The following is a 23,174-nucleotide window of genomic DNA, read 5'->3' as shown; positions in this document are numbered from 1 at the left end:
GATAGTAAAAGCACAACGTCAGGCAATACCAATGAGACGGAAACATGGAAGGTGCCTAAAGAAGCCAAAAATGCAATTCTGGGCCTTATCAATAGGAGTATAGCATCTAGATCAAGGGAAGTAATAGTGCCACTGTATTCTGCTCTGGTCAGACCTCACCTGGAGTACTGTGTCCAGTTCTGGGCACCACAATTCAAGAAGGACACTGACAAACTGGAACGTGTCCAGAGGAGGGCAACCAAAATGGTCAAAGGCCTGGAAACAATGGAGGAACGGCTAAGGGAGCTGGGCATGTTTAGCCTGGAGAAGAGGAGGTTAAGGGGTGATATGATAGCCATGTTGAAATATATAAAAGGATGTCACATAGAGGAGGGAGAAAGGTTGTTTTCTGCTGCTCCAGAGAAGCGGACACGGAGCAATGGAGCCAAACTACAAGAAAGAAGATTCCACCTAAACATTAGGAAGAACTTCCTGACAGTAAGAGCTGTTCGACAGTGGAATTTGCTGCCAAGGAGTGTGGTGGAGTCTCCTACTTTGGAGGTCTTTAAGCAGAGGCTTGACATCCATATGTCAGGAGTGCTCTGATGGTGTTTCCTGCTTGGCAGGGGGTTGGACTCGATGGCCCTTGTGGTCTCTTCCAACTCTATGATTCTATGATTCTATGAGTGTAAGCGGCTCCTGTCCGGTTGGTTCCTTTAAAGCAAGCAGGCTCTCTGTCCCTCTGTCCTCCCCACTCAGCTCGCTAAATAGCAGCAGAGTTTATCAGCTCGCTAAGCCGGAGATGAGCGGGGAGGAGGGAGAAAAGCAGAGCCTGCTTGCTTTAAAGGAGCAAAGTGGGAGAGGAGAGGAGCCTTTGTGTGGTGCTGCCCCGAAAATTGGCCTGGGAGCTGCAGCTACTGCAAAACGTGGCGCCTTGACTGCTACCTGGGGCAAGGTAAAGCCCCTGGTGTTACGTTGCTGCTGAAAGAACTGCAGTTCCGACATCTTTCTCCCGGCCGATAAAATAAAAATGCCCAAGAAGTGACACATGCACACGAGCACACATATATCGTTGTCAAATAAAACAAAGAGATTTTATTAATAATCTTACAAGCCACAAGACATAGATCTTGCCCTAAGCTGTGGGTTGCCAGCCCACTCATGCTCAAGGGTCGGACGAACCCCAGTCAGAGCTTCCTCAGCCGCATAGACACACACGTACACTACTCAATCACGCAACTCGAGACACTACCATTGGAAGGTAGAGGCAAGCTGAGCCCCACAGGGCATCGCTGGGAAGGATGGGTTAAAGCCAATAACTAACCTGAGGCTGAACTGGGAATTGAACGTCTTAGAACAAGGTGGGTGGGGAAACCTGTAGCCCTCCAGATGTTTCCTTAGTCCAGGCATGTCCAAAGTCAGTTTTGGGGGTCTAATCTGGCCCACTGGTCTGTTTAATCTGGCCCTTGTGGCAGTTTATTTCCTGGGGTAAAACCTCAACAACTTCAACCCTAAGAAAAGGTCAACAACTTTGGTCGGCCCTCATCAAGGTCGGCCCTTCACTTCATCAAATCTGGACCTCTTTGAAAAAAGTTTGGACACCACTGCTCTAACTCCAATCCCCTCCAGCCAGCATGGTCCAGAGTCCGGGGTTGTGGCAGCTGTGGTCCATCAACATCTGGAGGGCCTTGCTGTAGAGGAATTATCCCTGCCATGTTCAGAGGCTGTTGGAATCTTTATTTAGCATACGTATTTTGCACTCAAGGGTATTCTAATCACAAACATAAAAAGGCACAGGACCCCTGAACAGTCAAGTCCAGTCAAAGGCGACTATGAGGTTGCAGTGCTCATCTCGCTTTCAGGCCAAGGGAGTCGGCATTTGTCCCCAGACAGCTTTCCGGGTCATGTGGCCAGCAGGACTAAACCGCTTCTGGCACAACAGGACTCTGTGACGGAAGCCAGAGCACATGAAAACACCGTTTACCTTCCCACCGCAGTGGTACCTATTTATCTACTTGCACTGGTGTGCTTTCAAACTGTCTGGACAAATGCCGGCTCCCTCGGCCTGAAAGCGAGATGAGCGCAACAACCCCATAGTTGCCTTTGACTGGACTTAACAGTCCAGGGGTCCTTTACCTTACCTTTACCAGTCACAAACATACATACCTTCTGTAATAACTTTTAATATTCTAACTGTGGTGGAATCTCTCAGGACGATGAGTGGCGGTGGTGAGAAAGTTGCATATTCATCTGCTCTCCATTACCTTTCTTATTTGTTCTTGTCACCTATCGAAAGCTGCTTCTTTCCCCAGTTTTAATCAGCAGCAGCAGCACCATTCCTCCATGAAAACTGCCCGAACAAAAGCTGTTTCCTAAGGCAGGAGCAGCCAAGCTAAGATCATATAATGACGGATGGCCACCCAACCTCTGCTTAAAAACCTCCAAGCAGTGTGATGGTGTCACACTACAGTGCAGCCAGATTGGTCTGCGTTCCAAACAGATAAACATAGCAGCTCCATTTTGCTGACTTCCCCCAAAACATTGCCCAAAAAAGCGTTTTTTGGTGTTGCTCCATCGACCTCACATTTGGCTAAGCCATGCAACATGGGTGAACTTCAGGATCGAAAGGTTTGCAGAGGTGCCTTTTCCTCGATTCAAGGGAACTACAGTGGTGCCTCGGAAGACGAAAAGAATCCGTTCTGTGATTCTCTTCGTCTAGCGGTTTTTTCGTCTTGCGAAGCAAGCCCATTGAAGGATTAGCAGATTAGCGCTATTAGCGGCTTTTAGCGCCTTATCTGCTGATCAGATCAGCTGATAAGCGGCTTAGCGGCTTAGAAAAAGGGTGGGGGGGGGAGAAAAAAAAACCAGCAGGAACTCGCAAGACATTGTCGTCTTGCGAAGCAAGCCCATAGGAAATTCGTTTTGCGAAGCACCTCCAAAACGGAAAACTCTTTCGTCTAGTGAGTTTTCCGTCTTGCAAGGCATTCGTCTTGCGGGGCACCACTGTACTGGAAAACGTTCACCCTCCATTGCAGGCCATTGCCCTCGACTCATCTGTGCACTGTGGGCACTACTTTCACCCGTGACAAATGCCGCCAGGCATTCCTCTTCACAGCCCAGAGGCAAGAGTCACGATACATGCCGTTCCATTCATGAAAGACTTTGGGATGGCAGCTTGAGTTAAAGCCAAATGGATGCCGCCAACTACAAATCATACAACTGGCCCTTTGGATAAAATTTGGGCCTTAAGACCAGCTTGTCCAAGGGCGCTCACTACCAGGCAGCTCTGCTTCCTGGGTCCGAGACAGAAACTCGGTTCCAGTACCCCTCAGTCCAGATCTGCCAGCCGGCTGCAAGGGCTGTGCAGCCCATAATAGGGCTGGGCAATATATTGATATGTCACCCAGAACTGGTTTCAAGTCCATACCATGATATCGCTTTCATAGTTTTTGACCTGGAAATATATTGTGAATCACAATGTGCATTTGTGTGCTATGCAAATGAACACAATGTGGGGAAAACTGTGAAGCCAGCCAAGGCCTCTACATAGCTCCATCCTCATTTCAGACGTTGTGATATATCAGTATATTGTGATGTTTAGCTGGTGATGTACTGCGATGCTGAAAGCCGGGTATTGCCCAGCCCTGGTCCATAGAGATCTCTTAACACTCTACCCAGGGAGTGCTGGGGTGTTCAAGAGGAGAGGATCGATCCCTGGCCTGCTTTATTCTCACATGTACTGTATTTTTCGCTCTGTAAGACGCACCAGACGCACCTAGTTTTTGGAGGAGGAAAACAAGAAAAAAATATTCTGAATCCCAGAAGCCAGAACAGCAAGAGGGATCACTGCGCAGTGAAAGCAGTGGCCCCTCTTGCTGTTCTGGCTTCTGGGATAGCTGCGCAGCCTGCATTCGCTCCATAAGACGCACACACATTTCCCCTTACTTTTTAGGAGGGAAAAAGTGAGTCCTATAGAGCAAAAAATACGGTACATTACAGCACTCTACCAAGACTACAGGAGGCTGCTCCTGCATACACTGAATAAGGTGCAGAAGGAGCAGCGAAGGGAAAAAGAGATGGTTTCTGCAGTCTACACACGCGCAATGATGAATCCCTTCAGACAGGTCACTTCCCTCCACTGCCCATGTAGCACACGCCTGCCACGCTCTCATTCACACACATTGCTGACCAGCTCTGCCCACAGCTAATGCAAACAGTGTGGCTTGGTTTTTCTCCACCCCGCCCCCCAGGTTTCAGCATCACCGTCTCAGATTTAAGCCCCGTTTGAGGTTTGGGAAAGCAGAAGGAATCCATTTCTTCACTGGCCTCCACAAAAGCCGAACTGCTCCAAAACGGGCTCTTTGCTTTTGGGGGAATATTCCCTTCACTAGCGTCACATCCCTTCAAGAAAATGTGAAGCCCCAAAGTTAAATACCAACATTTCTGTAGGGTTCCCCTGCCCCCTTCAGTGGTGTTTATGAAAGCCTTTCCACGTTTCCTTCTGCCATTCCCAGCTTGGTTTCCTGCTCCCTTGCGTCCTTCTCCACAGAGAAACTGCCTTAAATAACTCCCTCAACACATCTGATAAGATATTTAGATTAATATTTTAGTTTTTTGGGGGTGGGAAACAGATATTTGATATTATCTACTTTATGCTCTAATAAAAATTTTTTCCCAAATTCTTTCAATTAAAAACCACCTTTGAGGGCTAATCCTAGAACGCGGTTGCGGGGGGCAGAGGGAGAAGAATCGGCCATCTTGTCACTCCCAGTCCGTGGGAGGCCGAATGATGAGGGGAGCAGCATTCTTGCGTCCGGCACGGATTCCTGGGTAGAAAAAAGGCCACAGCTTCTCCGTGAAGGTGTCGGTGAAAGTGTAGATGTGGGAGCGGTCCGTCACATTGTAGAAGGAAAGCCTGCCGGCCTCGTAGTCCAGGAAAACGCCCACTCGCTTGGGTTTGGTGGCGACACTGAGGGGCGTGAAGGGGGTGGTGGTGGCCGCATACTTGTCCCCGTTGAAGAGCCTCACCCGCCAGTAGCCAGTCTCCGGCAGGGAGGTCGTCTCCCCTTTGCGGCTCACGGATTCGTTACAGACCCCTAGGGCCCAGTGGGTCTTTTCGCCCACTTCCACTTCCCAGTAGTGGCGGCCGGAAGTGAAGCCCTCCGTCGCCAGGACACAAGGGTAGGTGGTGAAGCGCCGCGGGCTGTCGGGCAGGTCTCGCAGGCGTTGCTCCACAAACTTGACGCTCTTCCGGTCCTCAGAGAGCACTAAGTTGGGATGGGCCGTCTCGGGGTCAAGGGTCAAATCTCCTGCAGGAAAAGGGAGAGACATTCGTTCAGGCTCGGCTGCAACGGTGGCCAGGCCTCAATGGCTCAGGGTGCTTTTTTTTTGGTTGAAATAATTTTCATTTGATTTTACAAATATAGAATTGTAACAATACAACACAAAATACACGTCCATATTTAGAGATTTCTCCGAATCCGTTCAACTTCCAAAATATTCAGAAACCAAGGCGTGGCTTCCGATTGGCTGCAGGAAGCGCCTGCAGCCAATCAGCAGCCATGGACGTTGTGTTGGACTTTCGGGTTCCAAAGAACGTTTGCAAACCAGAACACTCACTTCTGGGTATGTGGCGTTTGGGAGCTAAAACATTTGACTCGCAAGGCGTTTGGGATCCAAGGTACGACTGTATCATTCCTGTTACTGCTGACCACTGGCTGTGCTGGGTGGTGTGTGTCCCAAAACATCTGGAGCACATCAGATTGGGGAAGGCTAATATTATTCCTCTCCCACTATCAACAATTCTAGCACACCTCTCCTGGACAGAGTTGTGTTGTGTGTGCACTGATCAGAATTAAGCTCAATTGCTTGGACTGTGCTTATCCGCATAATCTATTCCAAACTGAAAGAGTTTTGTTGGCACGGTGGACGAACCCCCTGATCCATGAGCAAGGGAGAAGAGGCCCAATTCTCCCAGCCCCCACACCAACCAAAAAGAAAAATGCCTGGATGTGGCACCACACCAACTTACCTGTGAGTCTCTTGATGATTTTGCGCAGGACGAAGTACTGCCTGGGGAAGTTGCAGAAGTTCTTTTCCAGCTCGATGGAGACCAGGTTCAGCTTCTGGGCCTGCACCTCTTCACATCTGCAAGAAAAAGAGAAGAGCAAGTTGGGTGAGGGCAAGTTCAGGGTTGGGGAACCTGTGGCCCCTTCAGACGTTGCCAGGATCCCAACCCCTAGCAGCACCAGCCAGGATGGATAAGGGTTAGGGATGATGCAAGCTGTGAGCCCCAGGAACATCTGGTGGGCCCCAGGTTCACTGTCCCTGAAGTTGTCCATTGCTTCCATGTGTCCCCCAATCATCTTTCATTTCATGGCCATTGTGAGGCCAGACTTCAAATACTTGTAAGGTCTGGTCAGTGCCTGGATGAGTGATGCCATGAGAACCTACAGGTCCGCAGCCTTGGCTTCTGGGATGGAAGGAAGGTGGGATATCACTGTACAAACGTAAATAAGTGAATAAAAATTCTTGAGATTCACAAGTACTTTTAATTCTGCTGATTCTCTTATGCTGCTTTTTACATATTTTTGGTGCCTTTTAGTTTGGTATGCTTTATGTATATGCTTTTTTATTTTTGTAAACTGTCCTGGGAATATGATTGAAAGGCAGTTATAAAAAAATACTTACAATAAATATATAAAAGAATCTCCGGGGGGGGGGGGGAGTGAATCATCTCCCAGGCTATAATTGAGCAACTTGTTTATTTTCAGGGAGGTCTTATTTAGTTTTCACCAGGTTTCCCCAAACTTGGGTCTCTGGCTGTTTGTGGGCTGCAACTTCCATCATCGCTAGGGAGCAGGGCCAGTGGTCAGGGATGATGGGAACTGTAGTCCAGAAACAGCTGGAGACCCAATTTTGGGAAACCCTGCTGGCAGTGTTTGAAACTCCCATTGTTCTAGGCGCATTTCCACTAGACTTGGCCTTGATCAAAGGCCAGTCTGTTCTTGGAAGGACTCCCACTAGGAATGAAGTGGCACTTTTAGAGCCAACCCCTTGCCTTTGTCCTTACAAGTATTTGCTCCACAAAGCAGGGGCCTTTCCTACCTTCAACTACACCTGATGCCAAAAGAACAGTAAGGTAGGTTGCAAGGCAAACCTCTCTGGGGAGAGCTTTCCGCAGTTGTGAAGGCGGATGGCACCACCATAGAGAAGGCCCTGTTTTTGGTAGCTGCCCACCTCCTTTCAGAAAGCAAAGGCATCCATTGGAAGCGCTCCTTCAAGAGGTAAGGAGACCAGCAGTCTTTAAAAGAGCATTTTATGTGTCAAACCAGGACAAATGCTTGTCCAACAGCTGTTTATGACAAGGACCACCTCATAGGACCCCATGTTAAGAGGCAGTGAGGCTGTTGTGATGACCAAAGAATTTGCTCCTTACCTTTCGAGGGTGTGCTTCACATCCTGCATGAGAAGGACAAGAAATAAAAATGGTTAAGAGTCGTGTAGTCATTAAGGAGCCCAACCGCTAAGTAAAATCTATCTATGCAGACTGGTGAAATGAGGAAGATCCCACCTTTGGTTAAAGCAACACATGTTATTCTGCTGTTTTAGCTTAAAAAAGCACAGGCAAATTTAAAAAAACCCAAACGCACCAAAAAGATTCAAGTGTTGGACCTTTTGTGCAAACCACACCAACTTCCAGCCTGCCACTGTAATGTCCTGGAATATCAGCTATGCGCATCTATCCAAGGATCTGCCTTCACAAAGCAAACCAATTCTGATGACCTTACACTAGATTTCATGCTTGCATGTCAACTACAGAAAGCTAAAGCCCTATGCATCTTGCCCTGCTGCCCACAAGAGGCATACAGATTCACATCCAAAGGGTCTATAGAAATTGGGGTTCACAGACCCTCATGGAAATGTTAGATGGGAGGTGGAGGAAGCGGGGAACAGAAATAGGCTGGCGCAAGACTAGAATTCATTGACCCTTTGTTCTACTCTCATCCCTCTGAGTTGCACAATCAGTGATGGAACCAAAACCCCACATGAAGGCCCATGAGCCCCATTCTACAGTGGTCCCAAGCCAAGAGCACTGCATTTCCAGGAAACTGGTTGAGGCAAATGATCTCTGGAGGTTCTTTAAACCCATCACATGCAATCACTGCTTCCTAAGAAAGTCCTGTTTAGAGCTTTATCTGCTCCATCAGGCTGCAGTTGAGGAAAAAAGGGGAAGCAGGCTCTCTCTTTCAGATCCGTGGGTGCAAAAGAGAATTCAAGTCTGTTTTAATCTACTGTTGATTTACCGCCTGCCTTCAGCTTCACTGATGGTTTACTACTTCTTAAAGCACTAGAATAAAAGTAAGGGAAGGAGGCAGACTCAAGGGCTGCTGAGGAATGGGATGTTCCAAGCAGCATTTGTTCAGATGCAGGAGACGCCCCCCCTCCAGGTAGACTCTGATGTACACCCCACCTTGAGCATCTCCATGCCTGACTGCAGACACTTCTCCTCGATTTCCGTGATGAGGCTGTTGAGGGAGACCCGCTGCTCAGACAGCTCAGCCACATTGTCCTTTAGTTTCTGCAAGATCTCCTTCTCCTCGTCCTCCAGGTGTTGCATCAGCACTTCTTGCTCCTCCTCCAGGAACAAATGCATCTCCTCAAACTCTCGGATGATGAGTTGGCGGCGGTCCTCAACCTTCCGCTGCAGGGAGATGGGAGACAGGGTTTAGGTAATGCTCAATGAGGTCAACCCAATGAGGTTGATGCTCAGGATTGGGAGAAAGAGGGAACTTCCTCACACAGCACAAAACCGTGGTGTGACACCCAAATTCAAGTACTTGCTCAGTTGTGACTCTCACTGAGTGACCTTGGGACAGTCTCCCTCTCAGCCCAACTTACTGTATAGAAACAACAACAAAAAAGCCTTGCGACACCTTGAGCACCAATTTAGTAGATCAAAGTCCATTTCATCAGATGAATGATGATAATATGATGAGGTGGATTCTGTCTATGAAAGCTTACATCATAATAAATGTGTCAACCTTTAGAGTGTCACAAAAATCTTTGTGGTTTGTGCTCCAAGAGACTAACGCTGGCGCTCCTCTTGAAATTGGAAGGTTACCAATTGTTTTGTGAAGACAAAGGAGTTTTATCCCACTGTGTACCACCTAGAGTTGGAGGGAAAGTTGGCTATGAAGTATGGCAATCTAATATTTTTGGGAACAGACTCTCCAGATATGAATTTAATTCGTTCCGGGGGTCTGTACTTACCCTGAAAAGTTCGTAACTGGAGGCACCGCTTCTGCGCATGCGCACAGCACAATAGAGGTATACACAATATACACAATAGAAGTGTACAGAAGTATACACTTCCGGGTTTGCCGCGTTCTCAACCCCAAAGTTACATATCCAGAGCGGTATGTAACAGGAGGGGCCACTGTAATGTGATTCTCTACTATGGGCGGTACTATGGCATCTCAATGCAATATTAAAAAGAACTAGATGAATTCATTTAGGGCAAGTCTGTCAGCCATTTTAGCCAAACTGAACCTCCTCGTTCAGCGGCAGTATACCTCTGAATATCAAATGCGAGGGAGAAAACCCAGCAGGGGAAGGTCCGGGAAATGTTCCTGCGCCGTTTCTGGGTTCCCAAAGGTACTAATGCTGAAAGAGTGCATTGCTTGCTGCTGCCACTGTAAAGCTGGCATAAATTTGTTGTATTTTTTAATTGTTTCAATATGCTTTGGTATATTTGTACAATTGTCGGCTATCCCAGGCTTTGCAAAGAGGATAAGAGGAGCATAAACGTTACATACACAAACGTGGCTACACAGCATACACAGTTTCACCTGTATCACTAAGACAAATCCTTGTGTTCTCCCACCCACTTGCAGATGTGGCTTCTTAGCTGTTACTAATAGTAATGCATTTTTAAAGTTGTTTGAAGGGTGCTTTGTGGGTGGTTGTTGTTTTGCAAAACATTTTTTATCATCACCATCATCATCACCATCATCACCATCATCAAAAGCAATTTCTAGAGGAGCTAAAACTAAAAGAAATTAAAGCAATGGAGCATAAAGAACTGTCAGAACTAAATGGAAGGGAAAAAAGAGCACATTATCCCAATGTACCAAAGTATGCAATTCCCAATGTCCCAAATGTACACATTATCCCAATGTACCAAAGTATGCAATTCTGGTACATTACAATTTTCCGGTGTGCTACTGTGTTCCTTTTTATAATTGGTTCGTTTTGGTGGGGGCAGAAGGGTATTTCCTGCCCAACGACCAGCAACAAAAAGTAGCACAGAGCTTTGAGATAGTTAACTATCTACAGTGGTGCCCCGCAAGACGAATGCCTCGCAAGACAGAAAACTCGCTAGACGAAAGAGTTTTCCGTTTTGGAGGTGCTTCGCAAAACGAATTTCCTATGGGCTTGCTTCGCAAGACGACAATGTCTTGTGAGTTCCTGCGGGGTTTTTTCCCTTTCCCCCCCTTTTTCTAAGCCGCTTATCAGCTGATCCGATCAGCCGATAAGCGGCTAAAAGCCGCTAATATCGCTAATATCGCTAATCCGTCAATGGGCTTGCTTCGCAAGACGAAAAAACCGCTAGACGAAGAGAATCACAGAACGGATTCTTTTCGTCTTGCGAGGCACCACTGTATTCCAAATGCCTGTGCTCAGCGTTTATTTTTTGAGGGAATCTTGGTGCAGGTGTATCACAGCAAATGAAAATATCACAGACAGTCGTACCTTGGAACTGGAATGGAATCCGTTCCGGAAGTCTGTTCAACTCCTAAAACGTTCAGAAACCAAAGTGTGGCTTCTGCACAACTTGCAGCCAACTGCAAGTTGCAGAAGCCCTGTCAGACGTTCGGCTGCCAAAAATAGCTTGCAAACCAGAACAGTCACTTGGTGTTTGGGAGCCAAAACGTTCGAGAACTAAGCTGTTCGAAAACCAAGGTATGACTGTACCAGCTTTTATTTTATACAGCAAGTGGTTTTATTAAGTTATTTCCTATTAAGTTTTCTTTCTTTTTTCAATAGCAGTTACAAGCTCGGTGGAGAATGGGAATTCTGTGACATTCTTGTGAAGAAGCTGGTAAAATGTGGGTTGAACGAGCTACATTTGTAGCTAGTTGACAGACAGAACCCAAAGAGTACTCATTAATGGTTCCTCGTCATCTTGGGAAAAAATGGCAAGTAGGGTGCTGCAGGGTTCTGTTCTGGGCTCTTTATATTGAGGGGATGCTCTTCAAATGTGCAGATGACACCACACTGGAAGGGGTAGCCCCTGCCCCAGAAGACAGAATCAGTACAGTGGTGCCCCGCAAGACGAATGCCTCGCAAGACGGAAAACTCACTAGACGAAAAAGTTTTCCGTTTTGGAGGTGCTTCACAAAACGAATTTCCTATGGGCTTGCTTCACAAGACGACAATGTCTTGCGAGTTCCTGCGGGGTTTTTTCCCTCCCCCCCTTTTTCTAAGCCGCTAAGCCACTTATCAGCTGATCCGATCAGCAGATAAGCCGCTAAAAGCGCTAATCCGTCAATGGGCTTGCTTCGCAAGACGAAAAAACCGCTAGACGAAGAGAATCACAGAACGGATTCTTTTCGTCTTGCGAGGCACCACTGTATTCAAGATGACTTCCAACAGATTGGAGAACTGGGTCAAAACTAACCAAATAAATTCCAAAAGGGACAAATGTAAGGTTCTGCACTTAGGCAAGAAGAGCCAGCAGCACATATATGAACCAACCCAGACTCTGCAACTAATCTGAAGCCTTCTTTGTGTGCCCCCTCCACAAGGGGACTGGAGGGTGGCAACACGAGAACAGGCCTTTTCTGTAGTGGCTCCCTATTTGTGGCATGCTCTTCCCAGGGAGGTTTCCCTGGTGCCTTTGTTACATATCAACGTAACAAAGCATAGCAACGCAAAAACATTCCTCTTCAACCATGCCTTTGGCTGTTAATGATATATGGCCTTTTAAAGCACACATGGTGCACTGTTGTTTTTAACGTGTGTGTTTTTGCTTTACACCTTGGATATTAATGAAAGTTTGTTTTTTGTTTTCATAAAGACGCCTTGAGTTGCCTCAGTGAGAGAAAATGTTAATACTACTACTAGTAGTAAGGTAAAGGTAAAGGGACCCCTGACCATTAGGTCCAGTCATGGACGTCTCTAGGGTTGTGGCGCTCATCTCACTTTATTGGCCGAGGGAGCCGGCATACAGCTTCCGGGTCATGTGGCCAGCATGACTAAGCTGCTTCTGGCGAACCAGAGCAGCGCATAGAAATGCCGTTTACCTTCCCGCCGGAGTGGTGCCTATTTATCTACTTGCACTTTGACGTGTTTTCGAACTGCTAGGTTGGCAGGAGCAGGGACCGAGCAACGGGAGCTCACCCCATTGCCGGGATTCAAACCACTGACCTTCTGATCGGCAAGTCCTAGGCTCTGTGGTTTAACCCACAGCGCAACCCGCATCCCATTAGTAATAGTAGTCCACTTGAAATTCAAGCAAGGCTCCCAAAGTTTCCACTGCAGCATTTGCTTTGGGAGGAAATTCCAAGTGAAAGAGATACAATCCAAAGCATGCAGCACTTGCCTTGAGCTCCCCAGGCTTCTTCTCCTCCCGGGATCTGCACTGGCCGATCTCATGCAGCTTTCGTTCAAGTGGCTCCAGGCATTTCTGCAGCTTTTCCTGCTTGAAAGAGGAGGTGGCATAATTAGGAGCTAGCACAGGGATAGCAGTTAAAGAGTACGAGTCATGAGCATAAGAATCACCCATCTTGCTTCCTGCACTGGCCAAAAAACAAACAAATAGACACCTCTAGGACGCCCACAAGCAGTGTTAGAAACTCATATATATATATATATAAGCTCCAGGCTTCAGGAGAGCCCCGCCGCCAGCCCCGCAAGCTTGGGGACAGCGGGGAGGCGCAGCGCACCACCCCGCAAGCTCCCAGAGCGATGCTGAAGCTGCGCGCAGCTTCGGCATCGCTCTGGGACCCGTTCTGGGGGCTGGGGTCGGGGGAAGCTCGAGCTTCCCCCGCCCCAGCCCCGTGCCTGGGGGAGAGGGGAATAATTTCCCCCCCTTTATTCCCCCCAAATCTAGGTGCGTCCTATGGTGCATCCTATAGGGCGTCCTATAGGGCGAAAAATACGGTAGCTCCATAAATCAAGGTTACAGTCTCCAGAATGCGGAAAAAGGAAGACCCAGGTAATTACCAACCAGTGATCTTGACATCAATACTAGGGAAGGGCCTAGAACAGATAATTCAACAGTCGGTCTATGAGCATTTAGAAAAGGATGCTGTGATTACGAAGACCCAGCATGGGTTTCTCAAAAATAAGTCATGCCAGACCAATCTGATTTCATTTTTTGATGGAATTACAAACTTGGTGGATCAGGAAAATGCTGTGGACATAATATATCTTGATTTCAGTAAGGCTTTTGACACACACATCCCCGTTATACTCTTGTGAGGAAGCTGGTAAAATGTGGGTTGAATGAGGTAGCTGTTAGGTGGATTTGTAGCTGGTTGACTGACTGAACCCAAAGAGTACTCATTAATGGTTCCTTGTCATCCTGGAAAAAAGTGAGAAGTGGGGTGCCACAGGGTTCTGTCCTGGGCCCGTTGTTGTTCAATATCTTTATAAATTACTTGGATGAAGGAATTGAGGGGATGCTCATCAAATTTGCAGACACCAAACTGGGAGGGGTAGATAATGCCACAGAAGACAGAATCAAAATTCAAAATGACCTTAACAGATTGGAGAACTGGACGCAAAATAACAAGTTGAATTTCAATAGGGACAAATGTAAGGTTCTGCACTTAGGCAGGGAGAACCAGATGCACAAATATAGGATGGGGGACACCTTGAATACTAGCAGTACATGTGAAAAGGATCTAGGGGTCTTGATGGAGCACAAACTTAAGAGACAACAGTATGATGCAGCAGCAAAAACAAAACAAAACCAAACGCTATTCTCGGCTGCATCAACAGAAGTCTAGTGTCCAGATCGAGGGAAGTCATAGTGCCACTCTATTCTGCCTTGGCCAGATCACACTTGGAATACTGTGTCCAATTCTGTGCACCACAATTTAAGAAGGATGTTGATAAGTGGGAACGTGTGCAGAGGAGGGCAACCAAGATGATCAAGGGTCTGGAAACTGAGCCTTACGGGGAACGCTTGAAGGAGCTGGGTATGTTTAGCATGGAAAAGTGGAGACTGAGAGGAGATACGATAGCCATCTTCAAATATCTTAAGGACTGTCACATGGAGGAGGGAACATGCTTGTTTTCTCTTGCTCTGGAGGGTAGGACTCGAACCAAAGACTTCAAGTTGCAAGAAAAGAGGTTCCGACTAAACATTCGGAAAAAACTTTCTGACAGTAAGAGCTGTCACGAGAGGTGGTGGACTCTCCATCCTTGGAGATTTTTGAATAGAGGTTTGATGGCCATCAGTCATGGATGCTTTAGCTGAAATTCCGGCATTGCAGGGGGTTGGACTAGATGACCACTGGGGTCCCTTCTATGATTCTATGTCTAGTTGCTATTTTGGAGTTAAACAGCTCTAAAGTCTTATTTTTCATATGGTGGACTGACTGCGATTGATTCTCAGTTAAACATCTGGCGAGTTCCGATGGCTACATTGAGCTAGGTTAAGAACTTTGAGAACTTAAAAGAAGAAAAGTCACTTTATCCAGGGACAATCTACATATATGCTGGCCTATTCCTACCTCTTTTTCTTAAGGGTGACACAGACCATTCATAATGTAAGAATATTCTTCACAACTGTGAACAGGGCAGTAGGGTGGGGTAAGTGAAGATAAGCTACAACAATTACATATAACATTATTCAGTACTCCTGCTCAGGCTGCACAGAAAAAACGTTTTGGTTCCTGAAATTCATTCCGATTGTGCAGCTAGAATATAACTGACCGAATCGTACAGGGTATTAGTCTGTGAAAACAGTTAAGATCCAATGATCCCGAGGCATGCACCTCCGGATGGCGGAGATGGCAGGTGCCATATTGGTGCGCCCAGCCTTCTTCATTTGGTCGCAAGTGGTTGATGCACCTGGCTAATTTCAAACACTGCCCATGACTTGAGTGCTCACCTGCTACTGCTGCCAGATCTATCCTATAGTTAGAAGCAAAAACTATCTTAACAGAATATAATGGGTTTAAAAACAGAAAATGAAACAAGTTGGGAGTTCCTGGTTCAAGTGCCATTTCAGAGATGTTCTAGATCATCAGGGGTCAGCAAACTTTTTCAGCAGGGGGCCAGTCCACTGTCCCTCAGACCTTGTGGAGGGGTGGACTATATTTTTTTGGGGGGAGGGGGGATGAATGAATTCCTATGCCCCATAAATAACTCAGAGATGCATTTTAAATAAAAGGGCACATTCCACTCATGTAAAAACACACTGATTCCCGGACCATCCGTGGGCCGGATTTAGAAGGCGAGGGCCGGCTCTGGCTCCCAGGCCTTAGGTTGCCTACCCATGTTCTAGATGGTCTTTTGCAAACAACCATAGCCCTCCCACCCACAATCTCTGCAGCATTATTTCTATGGAAATAATAATGCTGTCCTACCCTGATGAGATTCTGCTGTATGGTGTCAGAAGTGTTCAAAACTCCCATTGTTCTAGGCACATTTTGCGACCGGGAATTTCATTAGTGTGAGCAGTTTCTGAGCTCTGGGCACAGTACCGCACCTAAGATTTCTGATTAAAACAGCAGAATGGAAGGAAAGGAGGACCTTTTTCCGCCTCCCCACTTCCAGGTACTCTCTGAAGACTGGAGAAGAGACCCTCTTAAGAATATCAGGGGGGTGGGCAGGGGAAGGACTAGACCATGTGAAAAATAAATGGATATTTTAGTTGCAGTTCATTCATTTTCAGCTTTGAATTCTTGTTATAAAAAAGTGCACCTAGACATTCCGTTATTGCGCCCATAACCTAGGTTTAAGGTCCCATTTAGCTCCTAGCTTTCATATCTCAGTTTCTAACACTGGATGTCAGTACAGCATGGTGAGCCAGCATGAGAAAGTGCTAGTGGATATCCCTGTATATTTTGAACTTTACAAGGTTTACTTATAAGCCCAGATAATTGTGTTATAGTAGAATAGTTCATGATGTACCAACATATCTAGCTAGAATGTTTATGCTTGTCTTGTGTCATGAGACGCTAAACATTTTCTATTTTGGATTGAACTGCGTGGGTAAGGAACATTCTGCTGATCACACTGGCTGAAGTGTGATGTAGTATCAACAACAGATTGTTGCCCCTGTGTAACAGGTTATGGGCCAACTGACCTCACAAGTCTAACACGTACCGGTCAACATTTGGCCAGATGCATTCTGCACTAATTGAAGTGTTCACATCTTCAAGGGCAGACTCATGTACAGGGGGATTACTGTAATGCAAGCAAGGGAGAGGTTGCTGGAATTTGGGGAACCGTGAAAAAGAGTATTCTTCTCCAGAAACAACTGTGTTGTTGTTGTTGTTTAGTCGTTTAGTCGTGTCCAACTCTTTGTGACCCCATGGACCAGAGCACGCCAGGCACTCCTGTCTTCCACTGCCTCCCTCAGTTTGGTCAGACTCATGTTTGTAGCTTCGAGAACACTGTCCAAGCATCTCGTCCTCTCTCGTCCCCTTCTCCTTGTGCCCTCCATCTTTCCCAACATCAGGGTCTTTTCCAGGGAGTCTTCTCTTCTCATGAGGTGGCCAAAGTATTGGAGCCTCAGCGTCACGATCTGTCCTTCCAGTGAGCACTCAGGGCTGATTTCCTTAAGAATGGAGAGGTTTGATCTTCTTGCAGTCCATGGGACTCTCCAGAGTCTCCTCCAGCACCAGAATTCAAAAGCATCAATTCTTCGGCGATCAGCCTTCTTTATGGTCCAGCTCTCACTTCCATACATCACTACTGGGAAAACCATGGCTTTAACTATACAGACCTTTGTTGGCAAGGTGATGTCTCTGCTACAACTGTAGCCTGGCAAGGTTCAAGTGAGAAAGCTGGATCTAGGCACCAAACAAAGGCACCACCTTGGACACTTGAGGTTCAAGGGAGAAAGCTGGATCTAGGTGTAGCCCACCCCGTAAAAGCATAACTCTACTTATAGCAGGCTGCATACCTTGTTCCCAAACATAAGAGCAACCTACCCACATTGTGTCTGTCATTTTCTGCCTTTATTTTGCTATTCTTCCAGCCTTCCTATTCATTATAGGAAGACAATTGTGTTCCCTTTCTCCATTCAACTCTGCACTGAATTCTCACATCAAATTTCAAGCTCCTTCTCCTCATTTTTAAGGCTTTCCATTCCTCACCTCCATGACACCCTCTAATAGCGAAGTCCACCTCTGACTGCAGTGCCTAACAGAAATTCAACTAACACAGAAGCCACCAAGAAACAAAAGAGAGGCACCAGCATAGTCAGGTTTGCAGAAGAGCCAACAACAGCAGCCTTCACCCAGACAACCCTATGGAGACTGAGAGCATAGTCAGTGGTTACTAGCAACCAGCTGAGCATTATGTTGAAGAGAAAAAATGGGAGAGTGAATTGGCTTACTTATAGTTCCCTGGAGGAAGCCGTGGCTGGCTGAGCACTTTAATGATTAAACAAGCAAACCAAAATATAGGACAGCATTTTCTTGCAGTTCCCACTTGGGCTTCCCTATTCAATCAAGTTAAGTACAGTCCGTGCAGGTTTATGTGCTACTGTGATAGCAAAAAAGACACCTGCCCGCAATGGGCAGATACACATCAAATGCATACTTCACACGGCTGGTGATGTTTCTGGTTGTTATTTATATACATTAATCACATTGCTCATGGAAATGACTCCAAGTCACTTACAGACACAATAGAAATATTAAAACCGATTACAGTAGTACCTCGGGTTAAGTACTTAGTTCGTTCTGGAGGTCCGTTCTTAACCTGAAACTGTTCTTAAACTGAAGCACCACTTTAGCTAATGGGGCCTCCCGCTGTCGCCGTGCCACCGGAGCACGATTTCTGTTCTCATCCTGAAGCAAAGTTCTTAACCCGAGGTAATATTTCTGGGTCTGTAATTTGAAGCGTATGTAACCTGAAGTGTATGTAACCCAAGGTACCACTGTACTATGAACAAAATCAAATGTTGGTCTTCATGCCCTCTACCGTCTTTTTCAAAAACTTGATTCCAGCCACATCCCATCCCCACTTTACCTTATACTCCAAGGAGGCATCGTCCAGGGTCACCACTGTGTGGGAGCGGTGTTCGTGAGAGATCTCGCACACTAAGCAAACAGCCTCCTGATCGTCCTTGCAGAAGAGGCGGAGGACTTCATTGTGCTTCTCGCACAAGTTCTCATCCCGCACCTTGCGCTTGTTCGTGACCTGCAGCTGCTTGGCTATCTCCACCATGTTGCCCAGCTGCCGGTTGGGCCTCAGAATGCGGTGGCGCGAAGTCTTGCGGCAGACGGGGCAGGGGAAGTCCCGGTTCAGATCTTCCCACCAGCGGGTGATGCATACCCGGCAGAAATTGTGGCCGCAGTCAATGATCACGGGGTCCTTGAGGTACTCCAGGCAGACAGAGCAGCTGGCTTCTACCTGGAGGTTTTCCAAAGGGTTTGTGGTGGCCATGACTCCTCAAAGGCAGGAGGGGGAAAGCATGGATGGCAGAACCAAGGGCTGTATCCAGCGTAGCACTGTCACTTATTGATATCCTTGTTGTGCTGGCGGAGCATTGCTGTGCAAAGGAAAACACAAGTATATTACAAAAGACTGCACGCCAACAGATTACAAGACGGCTCGCCAACACAGCTGTTGTGCAACAAGCTTCCACTAGCACAACAGCTGTGTTTGATTCCTTAATTGCGCAACCTTTAAACTATGCCATCCACTAGTGCAAGGGATCTTGCACTAGCATACAATTAACATTGCATATGACCACGATAGAGTGGTGGCACAGTTCAATTTGTCCCAACTGTGTACTTTTCATAAAAACACCAAATTTGCACCATACAAAGAATACACCACAATTGTTCTCAAATACCGAGGCATGTGATCTGGCATATACACAGGCATGTTAAATATTTCTAATTGAGCATAGTGTAAGCACACAATAACTCGTATATGACCCAATATACGACAATATGGAAAGTTTTCCCTATAGCCTTCACATCTTGATCATGGACCCTCTATTTAGCTCAGGCGTGGGGAATCCGTGGCCCTTCAGATGTTGCTGAACTTTGTTTTGTTCTTTTTACAAACTTTACTGAAAACTCTGAAAGCAATCACCAAACATGAAGTGTTGTCTTCCAGGACAAATACATGCACATATGTTAAGTCTTGCATGCAGAGGGGAATTAAGACTCTATTCCCTATTTGCAGAGTATGTGGAAGACAGCCCTGGGTTGTTTGACCCTTTAGTTCTCTTTTTCCTCCTATAAAAACCACACAAGATACTCATGTTTAAAGACCAAATAACTTTTACTTAGTGTACTTGCAATTGCAGATACACACACACACACACACACACACACACACACATATATATATGTGTGTGTGTACATACACACACAATGCAGGTGGAAGTTTATTTAGTTGCTAGAACATCTTACATAGATTAAACTGTTACAGACTAACATTTACTCTGACTCTGAGGCAAACAGCAGCACAACACAACACACCTGCTGCTCTAACCGTTAAGACTCGCAAGACTGTTAATAACTGAACCAACTGAAATACCAGAGTGTATGAAACCAACTGAACCAACTGAATACCACACAGAGAGAAATGCCACAGAGCATATGACATCACAGGGTTCTACAGTCCTTTCAAACCTTAACATTTTCCATATGCATTTTGGATGCTAACAGCCCAACAGTTTGTGCTTCAGTAGCATACGGAGAACAAAGTTCCCCAGACTTTCTCCTGCTGCTGCAGAATTAGTACAATCCCTGGAACCTATGATGGGTGTTCCTCTGCTATGTGTAATTTGCACACATTCTGCTAATGCTAAACACAGCAGCCCAACATCTGGAGCGCAGAATCTGTCACCCAGATTCAAAGCTAGCCTATTCACTTCATCACAGTGGCTCTCAACTAACCAATTAAAAAGTGTCCACTCTCAGCATTACAGCAGTTTTAGTATTTGTCAAGGTACTTCAAAGCCCTTTACAGCGGGCGATGCCAGACTACCTACCCTGTTGTTTGGAGCTCCTCAGCTGCAAGCGTATTTTCCTCTCTGAGCAGGGTTTTGGACAGCAAAGATTTATCCATTGGGAGCTGGCCGAGGCATGATTCAACATCACAGTTGAACAGTTAAGCTATGGCTGTTGATCTCTTCCAGTTCCTTAACACCAAGGCACCTTGCAAATGAGTCGTCTAGCATTTAACACTTTGGTATTCCCTTGGAAGGTCAAAAGAAAAAATATATTTAGAAAGCAATAATACTTCCCATTTATACAGCATATTTCCAAGTGTTCGAAGTACTTCACATGTATTATCCTGTAACCCTTACAACAGCCTTTAAGGAAAATTAGTATTATAAATCATCCCCATACAACAGATGAGGTGCTGAGATTGAGAAAACACTGGCTTGCCCAAGGGTATTTATATCTCAAGCAAGATCTGGATTAGAGACTTTCTAGCTCATGACTCTTACCCAAACTCTGGGCCTGTCCACACTGGAGTAAACCATACATTTGTACCTGCTTGTCTCCCTATTAAAGTAGGGTCACCCTCTCCACCCCTGTTTTGTTCCAGATCTTTTACCCCTTTAAATGTCGGCTTTTGATATTTCCCCTTTTGTACTGCGATATAAAATTCACCCTGTAGGGCACAGATAGTGGGCCACTGCCTCCGAACCCGAACCATCTAGTCCTGTTTTATTTAACAATGGGACAGCAGCCTCCTTCCTGGCGAGCTGGTCACCCTTTATGCAGCCAGCGCTGCCCCCAAAACACTTCACAGGCGTTTATCTCAAGCGCTTTTACAACAGCCCAACTTGGTAGGCCTGGTATTGCCCTGACGTTGCGCTGTGTAGGAACGGTGAACTGAGAGAATGCCACACCATGAACAGAAAGAACATACAGGGCTTTTATTTCATCTCACCCCGTTCAGCTACTGCACCACTCCAGCGCAGGCAGAGGAGGAAGAGGCAGGGCAGCAGGGCTGGCGGTGGCCATCTGTCAGGGATGCTTTAGTTGAGATCCCTGCATTGCATAAGGGAGTTGGGATTGATGACCCCCAGGATCCCTTCCAGCTCTGTAATTTTAGGACTGAGGCAGGCACCTGAAGCGCACCTGCAGCCTGAAGCACAACGAAGCACAGGAGATCTCTGTGGAGAGGACTTGGGCTCGGGGGCTAAGCCTGCCCACCTGAGCCCAAGGCGCCCGTTCTTAAGACGGCGCGGTGTTTTGAACCGGCTGCCAGGGAGAAGCCAGAGGGGCGGGGATCTCACGGCTGCAGTAAGGGCAATTTCAGAGGGGGCTTTAGAGGGGTAATTACGGGAGGCCCCGCAAAACCCGCCGCTCCTCCGCGCAGCACGGCCGCAATTACGGCAGCCCCGCCGCCCCTCTTTGGCCTTCACTTTCCCGCCCCGCGAACATGAGGGCGACGGCTGACGGGGCGAATCGCACGGCCTGCTGGACGTCCGGCCAACCGCCAGCCCCCTCCTCCCACTTCCACAACAAACCCGTTCCGTAAACGCCACCACAGGAAGCGGCTCCTACGTTACCGGAAGCGACGCTCTGAGCTACGCCGAGGCCATAGAGCTACAGGTTGATTCGTTCTCCCGCCCCCCAGCCGCTCTGGGAAGCGGCTCTGACGTCACCGGAAGCGACGCTCTGAGCGCCGCCGAGGCCATAGAGCTACAGGTTGATTTGTTCTCCCGGCCCTTTCGCTATCCCCGCTTTCCATAGACGCGTGGCGTGTGGTTAGACTCACAAAAGGCGTCGCCTTCCGGGTTCCTTTCGTTCCCCCCGTTCTGTGGGCCTTGCAGGGAGTTTCTCTGCCCTCCTGCGGCTCCCAGCAACTGCCATTCGGGAGCATTGCTGCCTCCAGCTGCTGAGGAAGAGCCTAGCTGTCCTCTTTTAGAGCCAACCGGGTTGGTGGCCACCCCTGCCTCCTGTGGGAGGGAGTTCCGCAGGTTACCTGCGAAGAAGTGCTTCCTTTCACCTGAATCTTCCAACCATTACCTTCATCGGGTGCCCACGAGTTTTGGTGTGACCAGAGAAGGAGAACTCTTCTTTCGCCACTTTCTTTTAAAAATATATATTAAAAATTGTTTCTACTTTTCAAGTTCATACATTTCACTATTTTTTACAATCATTTTGACATTTCGAAGCTTGACTTCCCTCCCCCTCTTTCTGCACCTCCTTAAATTTATTTTTAATATCTTCAGCATATCCAAATGAACTTAATTTGCTCATTTACTCATCTTCTTTAAATATATACTCGTATGAAGCTGCATAATTTCATGCAGTTTTATCACGTAACTTGTCGCTGGCCTTTTCTCAAAACCAAAAAGTTCCCGTTGCCGCAACTTTTCCTCACAGGTGTTAGGGTGCACACACTCTACAGAAAACCAATACCGGTACTTCACCCTTCAAAGTTTAGGAAATGTTCCCCCAAGGAAATGACACATTATTTTCGCACACAGAGCAAACCGCCCTCCCAAGCCACCTTGGGTCTCCTAATGACTCTAAGTATTTCCTCTGCAGAAGAGAAACGTTTCCCAGTAGCTCTTTTGCTTCCAAATCCTTCAAATCCCACCCTAAGGGCATATTTAGTGTATGCGTAGGGTGGGCCTGTGACCTTGATTCAAGAACTAATCTATTTACAGTGGTGCCCCGCAAGACGAATGCCTCGCAAGACGAAAAACCCGCTAGACGAAAGGGTTTTCCGTTTTTCGATGCGCTTCGCAAGACGAAATTCCCTATGGGCTTGCTTCGCAAAACGAAAAAGTCTTGCGAGTCTTGCGATTCCCCCCCCCTTTCTAAGCCGCTAAGCCGCTAATAGCCTTTTAGCCGCTAAGCCTTTAATAGCCGCTAAACCGCTAATAGCGCTAAGCCGCTAAGCCGCTAATAGGGTTGCTTCGCAAGACGAAAAAACCGCTAGACGAAGAGACTCGCGGAATGGATTAATTTCGTCTTGCGAGGCACCACTGTACCATCTCAAAGGAATGGCCAAAC

General features: G+C 47.0%; 2 protein-coding genes across 7 annotated transcripts in view; one reads left to right on the top strand and one right to left on the bottom strand.

Annotated features, from left to right (window-relative positions):
- The window catches only part of LOC308581163 (uncharacterized protein), a 58,614-nt gene that overhangs the window by 9,582 nt on the left and 25,858 nt on the right, over window positions 1–23,174 (top strand). The gene's annotated exons all lie outside the window — the stretch shown is intronic.
- On the bottom strand, window positions 1,049–21,739 carry LOC308580824 (E3 ubiquitin-protein ligase TRIM39-like). Of its 6 annotated transcripts, none has more exons than XM_081183024.1 (9): window positions 21,719–21,739; window positions 20,183–20,389; window positions 18,202–18,724; window positions 12,587–12,685; window positions 8,453–8,683; window positions 7,418–7,440; window positions 6,011–6,126; window positions 2,997–5,288; window positions 1,049–2,654 (listed from the first exon to the last, which is right to left on the bottom strand). In XM_081183024.1, the coding sequence occupies exons 3-8, from the start codon at window positions 18,616–18,618 to the stop codon at window positions 4,741–4,743; spliced, it is 1,434 nt and encodes a 477-aa protein (XP_081039150.1). In that variant the 5' UTR covers window positions 18,619–18,724; window positions 20,183–20,389; window positions 21,719–21,739; the 3' UTR covers window positions 1,049–2,654; window positions 2,997–4,740. The 6 variants fall into 6 exon arrangements, with proteins under 6 accessions (XP_081039150.1, XP_081039151.1, XP_081039148.1 ...); XM_081183025.1 differs by lacking the exon at window positions 21,719–21,739 and adding an exon at window positions 21,677–21,695; XM_081183022.1 differs by lacking the exon at window positions 21,719–21,739 and adding an exon at window positions 21,094–21,670 and having other exon boundaries at window positions 1,049–2,642; window positions 2,984–5,288.

The sequence above is a fragment of the Podarcis bocagei genome (assembly GCF_964188305.1).
Source record: "Podarcis bocagei genome assembly, chromosome: 2".
NCBI classification, from domain to species: domain Eukaryota; kingdom Metazoa; phylum Chordata; class Lepidosauria; order Squamata; family Lacertidae; genus Podarcis; species Podarcis bocagei.
Note: the sequence above shows the minus strand (reverse complement) of the source record. Positions and strands in the feature narration are given on the sequence as shown.

Bases quoted from the DNA above. Each gene is read 5' to 3' on its own strand.
- LOC308580824 (XM_081183024.1), bottom strand. From the start codon at position 18,618: ATGGCCACCACAAACCCTTTGGAAAACCTCCAGGTAGAAGCCAGCTGC. The intron at 7,441-8,452 runs GTGGGGTGTACA...CTTCTCATGCAG, and splicing joins CAGGCATGGAGATGCTCAAG to GATGTGAAGCACACCCTCGA. The intron at 5,289-6,010 runs GTAAGTTGGTGT...CTTTTCCTGCAG, and splicing joins AATCATCAAGAGACTCACAG to GAGATTTGACCCTTGACCCC.